The sequence below is a fragment of the Mastomys coucha genome, unplaced genomic scaffold (genome assembly GCF_008632895.1).
Source record: "Mastomys coucha isolate ucsf_1 unplaced genomic scaffold, UCSF_Mcou_1 pScaffold7, whole genome shotgun sequence".
Lineage (NCBI taxonomy): Eukaryota > Metazoa > Chordata > Mammalia > Rodentia > Muridae > Mastomys > Mastomys coucha.
This window is the reverse complement of record NW_022196913.1, coordinates 62,088,447-62,102,212: the sequence shown is the minus strand read 5'-3', so window position 1 is coordinate 62,102,212 and position 13,766 is coordinate 62,088,447. Positions and strand designations below refer to the sequence as shown.

The 13,766-nt window shown below is 45.8% G+C and overlaps 1 protein-coding gene across 4 annotated transcripts in view; it reads left to right on the top strand.

The window, feature by feature from the left end:
• The window catches only part of Spock1 (SPARC (osteonectin), cwcv and kazal like domains proteoglycan 1), a 528,793-nt gene that overhangs the window by 508,746 nt on the left and 6,281 nt on the right, over positions 1 to 13,766 (top strand). For 2 of the 4 annotated variants that reach the window (XM_031359711.1, XM_031359710.1), the window contains 3 exons: positions 4,953 to 5,015; positions 10,694 to 10,831; positions 11,648 to 12,764. In XM_031359711.1, coding sequence (XP_031215571.1) covers positions 4,953 to 5,015; positions 10,694 to 10,831; positions 11,648 to 11,838 — 392 coding nt within the window. In that variant the 3' untranslated portion in view covers positions 11,839 to 12,764. Of the gene's footprint in view, positions 1 to 4,952; positions 5,016 to 10,693; positions 10,832 to 11,647; positions 12,765 to 13,766 lie in introns of those variants that run through there. The other 2 variants (XM_031359713.1, XM_031359712.1) reach the window with 1 other exon arrangement.

Below are 13,766 nucleotides of genomic sequence, written 5' to 3'. Positions count from 1 at the left end.
GGGTTAGGAGCTTTTTGCTTTTTGCATTTTCTTTGACTGTCATGTCAATGTTTTCTAAGGTGTCTTCTACCTCTGAGATTCTCTCTTCTATCTCTTGTATTCTGTAGGTGATGCTTGCATCTATGACTCCTGATTTCTTTCCTAGGTTTTCTATCTCCAGGGTTGTCTCTCTTTCTGATTTCTTTATTGTTTCTATTTCAATTTTTAGATTCTGGATGGTTTTGCTCATTTCCTTCACCTGTTTGATTGTGTTTTCCTGTAGTTCTTTAAGGGATTTTTGTGTTTCCTCTTGAAGGGCTTCTAGCTGTTTACCTGTGTTCTCCTGTATTTCTTTGAGGGTGCTATTTATGTCTTTCTTAAAGTCCTATATCATCATGAGAAGTGATTTTATATCTGAATATTGCTTTTCTGGTGTGATGGTGTGTCCAGGACTTGCAATGGTGGGAGAATTGGGTTCTGATGATGCCAGGTAACCTTGGTTTGTGTTGCTTATATTCTTACACTTGCCCTGCATCATCTGGTTATCTCTAGTGCTACCTGCCCTTGCTAAATCTGACTGGAGCCTGTCCTTCCTGTGATCCTGATTGTGTCAGATCTCCTCAGAGTCAAGCTGTCTCTGTGATCCTATGATCCTGTGACCCTGGGCTTGTTAGAGCATCTGGGAGTGGAGCTTCTTCTGGATGTTTAGGGAATGACTGCAGAGTTTGCACCCAAGGTCTGCTCAAGGCACTGGCTGGCCCAGACAGGAAGCAACCTGAGCCACTGGGCTGGCAGAGTTCCTCTGTGCCTGATCCTGCTGGTCCTAGTTACTCCTGGTGTGGGGACAGATGTTATTTCCTCCTCACCTCTGATCCTGGGCGTGTTAGAACGCCTGGGCGTGGAGCTTCCTCTGGGTGTTGTGGGACCAGAAGGAACCTGAGCCACTGGGTTGGTTGAGTTCCTGTGTGCCTGGTCCTGCTGATCCCATTTACTCCAGGTGTTGGGACAGATGTTAAGTCCTCCTCACCTCTGATCCTGGGCATGTTAGAGCGCCTGGGAGTGGAGCTTCCTCAAATGTAGACACTCTTAAGAACATTCAAGGAAGTGTAATTTCATGTGCACATTCATAGGGTTGTCAAGATATATACTTAGTAGCAGAGCATGCATCTTTATATTTTAGCACAGTTGCCAATCTGCCTTCCAAATGAAGTTACATTTAGATGTTTTTGGTGAGAGGAAAAAAATATTCAGAACATCCTTTCTTTGTGTCAGTATCAAATCTAGTCACTGTTGCCAAACTGGGGCAAAGCTATGCTCCACTCCCACTGGCTCCACTCTCTCTGTAATGAATGGATCTGAGGAACTTGGCTCACCTCTGGCACATTCTTACGTTTCCATTTCCTTGAAGTAATTTTCTGTTTATTTTTTTTAATTCTTTTTTTGTACATTTTTCCCTATAGAAACTGTGTTTTATTTTCTGCAGGAAAACATGTATCTATGGACTTAGAACTTTGCTAGTGATGGGTATTGCAATTATTTTTCCCCCAAACTTTGTGCATTTTTTGTTAGGGAAATTTTTAACTGTTGACATATTTGCGTGTCTTCATTTTTCTTGTTCTATGCCTTGTTAAGTCATAAAGCTTGCAGTAGGCTTAGAAGGGTATCGTCACTTGAATCTAGTCAGGCAACTCTCTTGCGTCTTTGCTAACATTGGTGGGTTTGTGTTTGTTCAAATTTTGCCTTACTCTAAGTGTGTGTGCACAGCCAGGAGGCTTCAGCTCCTACTTCAGTCCTGGAGAGAGCAACGTAGTCGCCTTTCTGCCATTTATTGGCGAAGCTTTCTTCTGCCAACAGCATGTCTGACTATACACACACACATACACATATGTATGTATATATGTATATGTGTGTATATATACATATGTATGTATATACATGTGTGTGTGTATATATATATTAAAAAAATCATATGTGTGTGTGTCTTTGATTTATTCCTGAACACTCAAACCCACTTACTTAGCTGTCCATAAGTCAATTCTATCCAATTTAGTTCACAGTTTTAAAAAAAAAATTAAATCACAGTTGATTGACCTTGTGTCTTGGTATATTGTAGGTCTCTCCTCACTTGCTATTAACTTTTATTTCAGAATGTTCTAGATTTCTAGTCATATTTTTCTTCCCTTCTGAACTTTAGAATGTGTTTGACCAATTTATTAACAATTTCTCTCAGCTACATAATACAGAATCCTTTTACCACAGAGGCGTCTCGCAGCTAGTGGGGTTAGAATTCTCAGTTTTGTTCCCATTGCGGCTCCCCTCAGCACCCCGGCCAGGCGGCAGCTTTGCCCTCTTCTCGTCACAGAACTCTCTCTGTCTCCAGCTGTCCTGCTTGTCTTGATGTTTTTTTCAGGTATAAACTGTTTCATGTGCAAACGGAAATAACTTTCCCTTACATATTAAAATATGATTGTGTTGTTTCTCCTTTGCTCTGTACCACGTTTCCTTCGGCTCTCTAACTGTGCTAGCTAACACAAACTGGAGCTGAGTAACAGCAGTTGTTTAGTCTAAACTTCTGGTGGCACAGAGCCCGACCCACTACTGAGGGTCGAGCGCCAGGCTGAGTTTACTCACGGCTATAGGGAGGGACGGAGCTGGCCGCTACAGGGCTATCTCTGGACAGGCTCCTCTTTAGCGCGTGGAGGAAGATGTCAGGACTCCCACCTCGGGTGTGACTTCGAATGGTGAGGCATCCCCAATTAGTTCAGAAAAAAAAAGTTATTTCTCATTTTGTACCTTCCTCTCACATCCATTTTGTCTCCACGGTGTTCCTTCACATTGTTTGATTTGCTGCTTTATTTCATAAAGAAGCTTCAAGACAATGGGATGTCGTACTTAGAATTGTAGGTCAGTGCTAAGGACATTCAACTCCCAGTTGGCCCTGCTGTCTGGGCAGGCCGTGGAACCTCTGCAAGTCGAAGCCCCTTGCCTCTCACTTCTTCCCGTGTGTAGAGGCAACAGCATCAAGCACCTTTTGCTCCCAAGGGCCCCAGCGGACCTCAGCCTCCTGGAACTGTAAGTCAAAATATACCCGGTTTTCCTTCAGTCGCTTCGATGACACACCACGGCCAGAAGCAACCGAAAATTAACTATGCAGGATTCTTTTTCTACGTTTTGAAGAACCTTGATTTCCTAGAAGCCACCCGAGCCCCACTCAGTGTGTGCTGCATCACGGAGACGTGACATCTTATGCGTCTTTGAACTCTAGAATTAGATTCTTTCTAATCTTCAGGAAACTTTTCCTCTTTGACATTTATCTTGAGGGCTCCTCTCTCTGCTTAGTCTTTGTCAGCTGCAACACGGCTGTGCCCTATGAGATCCGTGGCTCTCTTTCCTCTTTGTAATTGTTTTTCTCCGTCACAGCTACCCTTGAGCCTCCACGCTGCTCCCTGAACCCTGCTCTCCGAAGGTCCGCTTTTTTATTAGAGTCCTTGACTTCTTAGAGAAACCTCCCCGGTGTTGTCATCTGCCCAGCAGCAGATTTTTCCAGGATAAATTTTTCATTTTAAAAATGACAAAATACATTTTGTGTGTGTGTGGGTGTCTTTTTCTTGTCTGCATTTCAGTTATTTCCACCAGTTTAAGTTTTCCTTTCTTTAAACAAGTAGGTTTATAAACTATTGTAAAAAAAGAAAATAAAGAAAGTATTGTAAAGTTAGAGCCCCACTCCATCGGAACAGTCAGATTATCCTTCTGTGTGCCAACTGGCTCTTCTCTGTCACGGATGAGAATTTCCATTTACAAGTTAGTGATATTGTCAGGGCCTATTTTGTACGGTGGTTGTAAAGATTTTTAGAAAGCTCTAGAATGTTCTAACAGTTCAGTAAACTGTAGCTATTAGTCATAGTGCTGCCTGTCATACTCACAGTGGGGCTTGTTTCAGTCTTTCTCCTTACCCTTGACTGCAGTAAGGAGCAAGTACCTTGCAGCCAATCTTTCTCACCTGGCAGGAGTAATGCCAGGTGGTGTTGTAAAACCCGTATGGTAATAGACAGAAGCAGGAGCTGTAGAATACAGTGTTAGGAGTACAGAGGCATGGGACCCCTTGCCCAGGTCACAAAGACCCTGATCCAATGGCAGGACCTGCCCGAGATGTAAGGCTGACAAAGGCACGTAATGGGCAAGCCCTAAAATACGAGTGAGGTCACCTGTCACTTTGCCCAGTAGTAAACTCTTCTCTTGGAAGACCACACAAGTCCATGCTCTGCCATCCCGCACGCTTGGCCATGTGTGTCCTACACAGCAGTTTCCTGGAGGTTGTTCACACAACACGCATTTCGCAAGTGAGGATGCAGTGGCTGATGGCAAGGAACAGATGTTTGGGGTCCCCAGTCTCCAGGAGGCAGAGAAAGAACCTCGATGCCTCACCCTGGATACCTTTGCGCCTCGCCTTTCCCATGGCTCTCAATTCCCATGGCTTTCAGTTCCCATGGCTCTCAAGTCCACACAGGCATGCCTGAGCACTCCTAACTTCCCTCCCCGCCAAGTCAGGAGCATGCAGCACATCAAGCGTGGTCAGCCCTGGCTAGCTGGTCTGCATATTCAGAGTTCTTAACCTCTGGTAAGCCTGAGCCTCGGTTTTCAGCTCCCAGAAGCCTTTGCTGGCTGCTTCCCTGGCTGAGAAAATGAAAATGAGCCGATCACCTGGTTGTTTCTTGGTCTGGCGTAGAGAGGAAGTGTCCTCTATTATGTAAGTAGCCTCCACAAGCTATTCTAAGTGCCTTGTGATGTGGAGCTCTTCTTAAAATTAGTAACACTAATGGCCCGAGTTTGTTTTGTTGCACAGTCAACAACATATGGCACAATTCCACACCCAGGTGTGTCGTAGCCCACACTTCCCATCAAGAGCGGAGTCAATCATTAGAGATTATATCCCGTACCATCTGGAAACTGACTTTCATAAATTATTTTTCTAGGTCTCCCTTGCCAGAACGAAATGAACAGAATTCAGAAGCTGAGCAAGGGGAAAAGCCTGCTGGGTGAGTACAATTCCTAGCCACTCATCAGAGCCGCTCATTAAACCAGCCCCATCTCTTGTAACATTCAGCTCCACAGTGTTTATCCAATTAGGGGCGGTGGAAGAAATACTTCGTTTTCCACCAGTCTGAGCACTTGTGGCCAGCCGGTCCTCAGAAGATAACCCTCTACCAGCAAGCAAAGACAGAGGCTGGGCCAGGCTCTAGCAGGCCCTGGTGATTCAGTGTTCAGCTCTCTGCTGCCCTCCTGCTCTGATTCTGGATGTAGTCACTCTTGGAGTTCTCTCTGTCACATAAAGTCATTGACCGGAGCGCACGAGCATCTTTTCCGGGTCTGAAAGTGAAAGGCTTGTAAGTTAGGACATCTCTTCTCTTCCCCAGGGCTAGTCATCCATTTAGGGAACAAGACAAGCTGTGGCCCTTGCCAGGATGTATCAGATAGGGTCAAAGGGCGTGCGCCTCTCTGGGTGGAAGTCTCCAGACTATTCAGAGGCTGCTGCTCTCTCCTCTGGGTTTAAGGCGGAAGTAGGTCAGTGGCAGGAGTACAAGCTCCTTTCTGGTCTTAGCTCAGGGATGGGCGGGAGGGGTGGGGTTATGGTGGTCATCATCGGAGTCCTGGTAAACTTCATTTGATGAAAAACGAACTTGCGTTCTTTCCCTGTTAAAGGGAGCAGACAGCTGCAGCCTAGTCACTCAGATAGTCTCCTTCAGTGTTCAGAAGCGGGTGCATTCCCTGAGCAGCACACTCTTACAGAAGTTAATCTCTCTTTAAGGAGATGGGCACATTATTCCTCAAGATTGCCAAATGCAAGCACTCTATGAATGCTGTCTTCCAAATGTTGGGGTCCCCTCCTAGTCCACAACCCCCTCGTCTACCTTTGAGAATAACTTCTTTCTGTGGCTTGCCTCAAACTTTTGATTTTTGGGAGAACTTGAAAGCCTTGCTTTTGAACTCCTGCTGCCTTGGTCTGTCGGTGTAGAAGGTATCTTTCTGGCGGAAGGCGCAACATCTGGATCCCTCCTCCATCTGTTCTGTTTAACTGCCGGGCTTCTGGAAGCTATCTGCAATATTTTGCCCAGGGCAGTGTTTTGGGGTTTGAGAATATACTCAAGATCTACATGTAGATTATGCAAATTACAATGTTTTTAACGGTTCATGGATATGGTGATTTTATCCTTCATTAATGGCATGTTTATAAGGTATGGCATGTGACACGTCTCACTTTCATGATCCTCGCTGGCACACATGATCCAGCCACCACCGCCCTTTCTCCTAATGTGATCTCACCCACGTCTTATCTCAAATCACCCACATTCTGAGCTCACCCCGACTAACTTATGCAAACGCCGCCTCTAGTGTGTATGAGTTATTTTCTGCGTGCAGAAAATCTCCTAATAACAACTGTGTGTATTCAGGGACCTTCAGATTCAAATAAATAAAGAAAGAAAGCAACAACAAATCATAATCAGTTATAATTACTACCTACTTAGAAAAAGCGGTAATCTTATTAAATTACAGACTCAGTACAACACCTGCTTCTCACCAACCCGAGGGCTCAGCCCAATCTTAATGTATTCTGTGGTCTATTAGGTACTGAGGTTTCTACCTGCTGCTCAGGGGTGGGGGGCTGCATTCCCCCACATTCTCCAGCTCTTCTCCTCCTCCTCTGCGGTCCTTGACTGAAAATCTTTTCGCAGAGCTCCCCGTCCTTCACATTGCATGAGCACCTGAAAGAATCTAATCCCCATTTCCCTCCATGCTCCCTGAAAACTAAGGATCCTGGGTACTGGCTGGAGCTCCTAGGAAAGAGGGTGCAGCGCTGGGGTACCAGCTCTCACATGTATATAAGCTAAGTCTTCTATAGTCCTCATTAATGCCCACAGCGGTGAGTACAGTGTTAGGGTCCTTACCTCACTTGGTATCTTGGAGTCTGGGCATCATGAAATAGCCCTGATGAGCAGCATGCGCAGGGGTAGATTCTGGGGGCCTAGAGAGATGACCCTGGGGTTAAGAGCACTGGCTACTGTTGTAGAGAAACCCGATTCAATTTTGAGCACCATGTGGTGTCTCACCACCATCTATAACCCCAGTTCCAGGGGATCCAGCACCCTCTCTGGCCTCCATGGGCACCAGATATGCATGGGGTGTACAGATATACATGCAGGCAACGCTCATGCATAAAATGTATACAGCTAAAGAAAACCATTTTAATCAGATCCTATACCCATTGATGTCTAAATATACTGGTACAAAGACAACCTGACCCTCCAATGTTACCGTTGGGTAGAGTATCATTCAGTGAAATGAAAATTAAATGTGAAAACACAGTTATGCCAAAAAGACAAAGGAATAAAATTAGTGAGTTGAGAGCCACAGTGGTAATAGACACCTTTGCTTCAGCGATGTTAGGGATGTAGTTTTTAGGGTCTCACAGAGAATTCCCCCAGAGAAGATAAACTCATATTCATAAATGAAGATTACCTACCGTCAAATGAAAATAAGTTTGACATCAGATTCCCATTGGTAACACTAGTTTAGAAAGAGAAAATAGTATTTCTCCAGTGAAGCTAACTTTGGACCTAGAAATTTAAACGTATCCCAACATATTGAATACTAGATTTTATTTGACTTCCTTAACATTTCACACAGATTCTCAAGCCATGTAAGATAATGTCTATGAAGATATTCCATTTGGAATTATGCAAAAGATATTACATAGTACTAAATCTAAATGAGCAACAGCTTAGAGAACAGTTTGGTTGCCAGCACTCCAGAGACAGAGGCGGGAAGACCTCTGAAAGTTCAAAATCAGCCTGGTCTATATAAAAAGTTCCAGGCCAGCCTGGACCACACAGTGAGACCCAACTTCAAAATGGAGACCTTTTGATGGCAAGCTAGAATTAAAGTTCTAAACTGTTGCCGGCAATAAAAACATGGGGCTAGCCCGTGCTACATTTCTGATTTAGCCAGTAGGGGAAAAAAAAATATAGGTTGACTTTTAGCTCTCACTTGGGTAAACTGTACTGTGCTGTAGAAATTATCAGGGAATCTTCCAAAACATCAGACATAAAGGAGTTTTTAAATATGAAAGAAAGAGAGGGAAGAGAATGCGGTGGTTTGCTAACAGGCAGGAGCTGCAGATGTGGCGGCAGGAATACGGACAAGCGGTCCATGTCACAACCAGTGCACGTGACAGACTGATCTCTTCTGAGACAGGAAGTCTTCATTGTTAAACCAAACACATGTGCAAAGAAACATGGGAAACGCCCCCTTTTATAACAGGACAATGTCAGGGAAACAAATACTCCACCTTCTAAAACGAGAGACACATTACAGGCTGTCCGTGTACTTCAGCTGTAAGAATTAATACAATGGACTCACACCGATAACAACGGCTCAAGTAGTCAGTGTGGAGACAGAACAATTGAACAACCTGATTAATCCACATATATATTTACATGAAATGCCTGTCACAGGCAGCGGGCAGCCCCGCAGATAAAACACATTGACAACAAACAGGCCTTAGACTTACCCGCCCAAAAGTGAGAAAAGCAGATGTCAAGGAAGTCAAATCAAATCTAGAGAGTATTTTCAATGGAATAAAAAATCTTAAAGGGGCTATTCCACCAAACTCCACAGAAACAAAGAAAAGCTCGTAAAAACATTGTGTCGAATACATTACCAAAAATAATAAACAGAACTAGAACTGCACCTCAGAACTCCAAGAACACAATGACCAGAAGTGATTAAACAAGAATCAAGTGGCCAGAGATTAACAACACCAGCACAGTACAAAGGATCTCTCTTTTAATACACTAGTGAGAAAGCTCAACAGTGTAGGGCCAAAGAGTCCCAATGTAAACATGAGCCACCCAAGTCCAAACTCAACATGGAGGGAAGGTATTTCTGGCCCTCAAAATTGACGTCCGCAGTGAAGGACTCCAGAGTCAAGAGCACTTGCTGCTCTTGCAGAGGACCCAGACTCAGTTTGCAGCACCCACATGGCAACTCACAACAACGGTCTGTGACTCTAGATCCAGGGCATCTGATGCCCCCTTGTGGCCTCCATGAGAACAGCATGCCCACAGTGAGTGCATGAACACAAGGTGAACACAAATAAATTCTTTTAATAAAAAAAAGAGAGAGAAAATCAAAATCGGCTTTTGATTAAGAATCAGAAAGAAACAATTGTTTCTAATGGGGTTCCAGGTTATGTTGCTGGTACGTAGGCCAAACTGTGGAACAGTAAATAATTTAGAGAGAGACTAACACTTCATCGCTGTGATAGAACACCTAAGAGTTCTGCTTACTCTGGCTCATGGTTTTGTGGTATCAGCCCCTAATAGCAGGGCAGTTTATGTGCCCCCAGTGACATACTTCCCCTAATGAGGCCCCATCTCCCGCCTTCTGTGTGCTCCCGTCCGCACAGGTACAGTAACAGACAGCCCAGTGTGGCTGCCAACAGCACACGGCTTTGTCTTTTTGGTTAGGTACCTCCCCTTAGGTAATGCCAGACCCCCGATCTCACCACAGAATGGAATCTCGGGACCAGCAGTATGAGCCAAAGCTGGAGTTTATTAAAAATAACTGTTAAATATAGCTTGAAGCACGATGGTCTATTGGGAAAGAGTAAGACACACCTAAAACAGACACAGGCTTCCCCAAGGAGGGCAGCACTTAGCTGTCTTTACAGCAGCCATCGTTAAAGTTTTGGTGGGTTCAGAAGTTACATCTTCAAAAGGTGGCTAGGAATCTAAATGAGGTCCCAGGGTGGTTCCTGAGGTATAACAGAAGGACTCCCACTGATAAGATGAAACCCTGCCCCGCAAGAAGCACGTGAGAAACCCAGAGCCTTTTCTATGAGAATTTCAAAAAAAAAAAAAAAAAATCTGAAAGGGGAGTCACATGGGCTCAGGCCTTAAGCATGTCTCTCCCTTACTTTAAAATTCATACTTGAAAAATTTCTATGTAGACAGAGTATTGTTGCTCTGTTGGCCATCTTTACAGAAAATGTTAATTGTGGTGGAATCTGTTATCCTCAACTGTCACGAGGCGTCAGGCAGACTCCGGAGACAAGGGCTGCTTTGCCATCCCGAGCCCCCTTAATTGCCCATGTCTTCCTATGCTGCTCTACTTCCAATAACGCCAGCCTGGTACGAATCCATACAGGGATTAACCCATTGATTAGGTTATGCCCTCAAAGATACCTCTCAAAGATGGGACTCGCTAATGTCAACCAATCAGGGTGATAATTAAGATTAATGATCACACTCTACAAATTTTTATTACATGCTGAGAACATGCTGCTTGAGCACAGGTATGAATCTCATCAAAGGCCCCAGCTGTATATTTATTCATGAAAATAGATGATGTGAACATCTTTCAATATAAAACGTGCATGGTTTAGATCAGTGCCCAGGATATATCTAACTACTCAATAGTATTAACTATTATTAACTGAAAACTGAGCTTCTTAAGAGTCCAGTGTATACCTCCTCTTAAAGGACAAGGTCCCTGTAATGTTAATAAAATAGTAACCAACCAGCCCAATTCTTTCCTGCCAGCCTACAGTAGAGCGTCCACTGACATGTGAGCCCTCCTCCCTGGCTGGAATGGCCTTAGCCCCAAGTCTCAGTGCTTGTTTCTCTGACTTAAGCTGGCTCTTTTCTTGCCCCCACAGGAGCCTTCATCCCTCGGTGTAATGAGGAGGGCTACTACAAAGCCACACAGTGCCACGGCAGCACGGGGCAGTGCTGGTGTGTAGATAAATATGGGAACGAGCTGGCTGGCTCCAGGAAACAGGGCACTGTAAGCTGTGGTGAGTGAGGCCTCCAGCACCAGTCCCACAATACCCCAAGTGGCCTTGGGGGGGGGGTGCCTCACTGTGGAGGAGGGATCACAACAGAATTTCAAGAGTCAGCTCTGGCTGTGGTTGAGTCTGAAATGGAAAAAGAGATACTGGAATTTCATGCCACCAGCAGGTACTCGCATGACCTCTGTGTGGACGGGTTTGGCATCAAGGGGCCGACCCTGGCACAGTAGCTAGGACTGTAGCCTTCAGACAAGATAAGGCTCGCACCTGGGTACTCTAGGTCCCTGGACTAGTTTGCTTTCTATTGCTCTGATAAAGAGCATATTCAATAGCAACTTCGGCAGAAGAGACTTATTGGGAAGTCAGGGCAGGAGCTGATGCAGAGACCATGGAGGGGTGCTGCCTTCTGATTTGCTCCCCATGGTTCGCTCAGTCTGCTTTCTGATGTAGCCCAGGATACCAACCAGGAGGCGGCAGTATCCACAATGCACTCTGCCCTCCCATGTCAATCGTTGATCTAAGAAATGACCCACAGGCTTGACTAACCCAAGGGAGGCAGTTTCTCATTGAAGTTCCTTTTCCCAGATGTGTGAAGTTCACAAAAAATTACCCAGGACAGGTTTCTGTCAGAGCAGCTCAGGGCCGAGCCAGAGGGGCGAGGGGATAAGGGCGGAGGGGGAGATTGTTTCAAGCTGAGGTCCCACACCGCAGAAGTAAATGCCCTGGTTTTACTCTAGAACTCAAGTCACAAGTGTAGGGAGTCCCAGCATGGGCCATGGAGGACAGTAGGAACTAACCCCAGGTCTTTCCTTCTTGTGCTAGAAGAAGAGCAGGAAACCTCCGGGGACTTTGGCAGTGGAGGTTCCGTGGTCCTGCTGGATGATCTAGAGGATGAGCGGGAGCTGGGACCAAAGGACAAAGAGGGGAAGCTGAGGGTGCACACCCGGGCTGTGCGGGAAGATGATGAGGATGAAGACGACGACAAAGAAGACGAAGTCGGGTACATATGGTAGTGCCCACGAGGAAGAGGACACACTTTTGGCACAGATCTGCAAGTCCTTTCCTTTGCCTGCGTTTGTATCTAAGACTCCAGGGCACCGGGGTCTCTTCTCCACTGTTGCTCTCTGTACTGGGGCCTGAGGTTTGCAAGACCCTCTTCCCAGAGCGTCTGAATTTGCATATGGTTGTGTGGGTGAAAGGATGTTACTTTTGTTCCTTGTTTTTGTTTTTGTTGGATGAGAGGACAGGCTGGCTTAATTAAAGCCCCGTTCTCTCCCTGTGAGGTTTTTGCAACTAGCATGTGATTTACGTGGAATCCAGCAGTGCGGGGAGCCCCACCCTCTCACACGTCAAAGACCCTCTCTGATTACCCACGCCGGTGGTTCTTACAGCATGGTTCCCAGCCTTATGATGTCTACGTGCTTTTCTTGTGTCCTGTAGATGTTGTGGAAAAACATAACCAGGCTGTCTGTCCCTTTTCCCTGTCTCTGCCACCTCTGGTGTTTATTATTAAAAATTAATTTTCATGTCACTGTATCTGGCTTCCTACAAACGACAGCCTTAATTCAGTCAAAGTCCCTTTGGAGAATTCATTTCCTTTCTTAAAAATTAAGCTCTCGATGCTCCCCCGCACACACACCTTGCCCATGCACAGATAGGTAACGGTGCTTGTGTGGCTTGCACACACACACCTTTCAGCCGAGTGTCTGGTTGTATACCAAAAAACATCTTAGATAAACAATGGCTTTTAGTCAACTGCTCCAGACCCAGAACACAAACCGGGGTATGAAATTCCTCTTGGGAGTCCAGTTGGCACTGACTCTTGGTGTGTGTAGCTTGCAGCCCAGGGGTGGGGGTGAGGGGCCCCTCTATGCCGTCTCAGAGTGACTGAAAGCCTTTTTGATTTGGAACTAGCCTCCGTTTGCCTAAATTGTTTTTACCCACAGAAGCCATGCAACCCCCACGTGGGCAGCTTCACAAGCCATTTCTTCACTTCCCGCAAAGCTCCCCTCAGGATACAGTGTATCCACCTGTGGCAGCTTCCCTCCCTATCCACCCAAGGGCTTTTTCCTATGGTGTTCCCCACTGAACCCCTGTTCGAGGAGAAGACAGCATCATTATCATGCTTAGACGAAAATTTAGGGTCCTTCATTGTTTGCTTTGGCCCCCTTTCTATCCACAAATCATGACCAGGATATAGAGGCTTTAAAGGTTTCTCTTCCTCCCCCATTATTTAATAGGAACCCCGCCCCCCATGAAAGCCTACGAAGAGATTCCCAGTAGCACAAGAGGCTAGCCAGCTAGTCAGCGCCATCTTTCCCCTACACGCCAACGTTAGTTGACACACTGCTGAAGCGATTTTACTGTTTGTTCTCGAAGCTCACTATTGGCTTCTGGTTTCAGTAGTGATATCATCTCAATATTTTTCAGAGTTCTTTCACATAAGTACCAAAGAAGTAGTCTTCATTGCTGCCCCGTTCAGGTCAGGGCCAGTCCCCCGAGCTCTGCCTGCTTGCTTCCTACCTAGCTAGTTGCCCTAACCAGCCACAGCCTGCCAGAATACTCTCTCTCTCCATGGTCCTTGCCTTCCCCCATGAGTTGTAGCCCAATCCACAAGACAAATCCATCAACTCAGGCAAAAAAAAGGGTATTTGGTTAAATGGAGATCAGGGAGGCAGCGCCCGCCTCCCACCCCAAGCTGGCTTTCCATATTTAGGAAGCCACCTTCAGTTAGCATTCCCTTTCTTGAACAGGACGGGGCAAAGTGACATCAGTGACATCAGCCCTCTTGGGAAACGAATACACATGGTGCCCTTTAATCCTGGCCTGGGCTACACACGCAGAGCCAGGATGCTCAGATTCTGTGTGCTTCCTCCTCATGGAGATTCGAGCCTGCTCAGTTTGAGGATCTCAGCGCCATCCTCCCTGCCCCCCTAGTTTT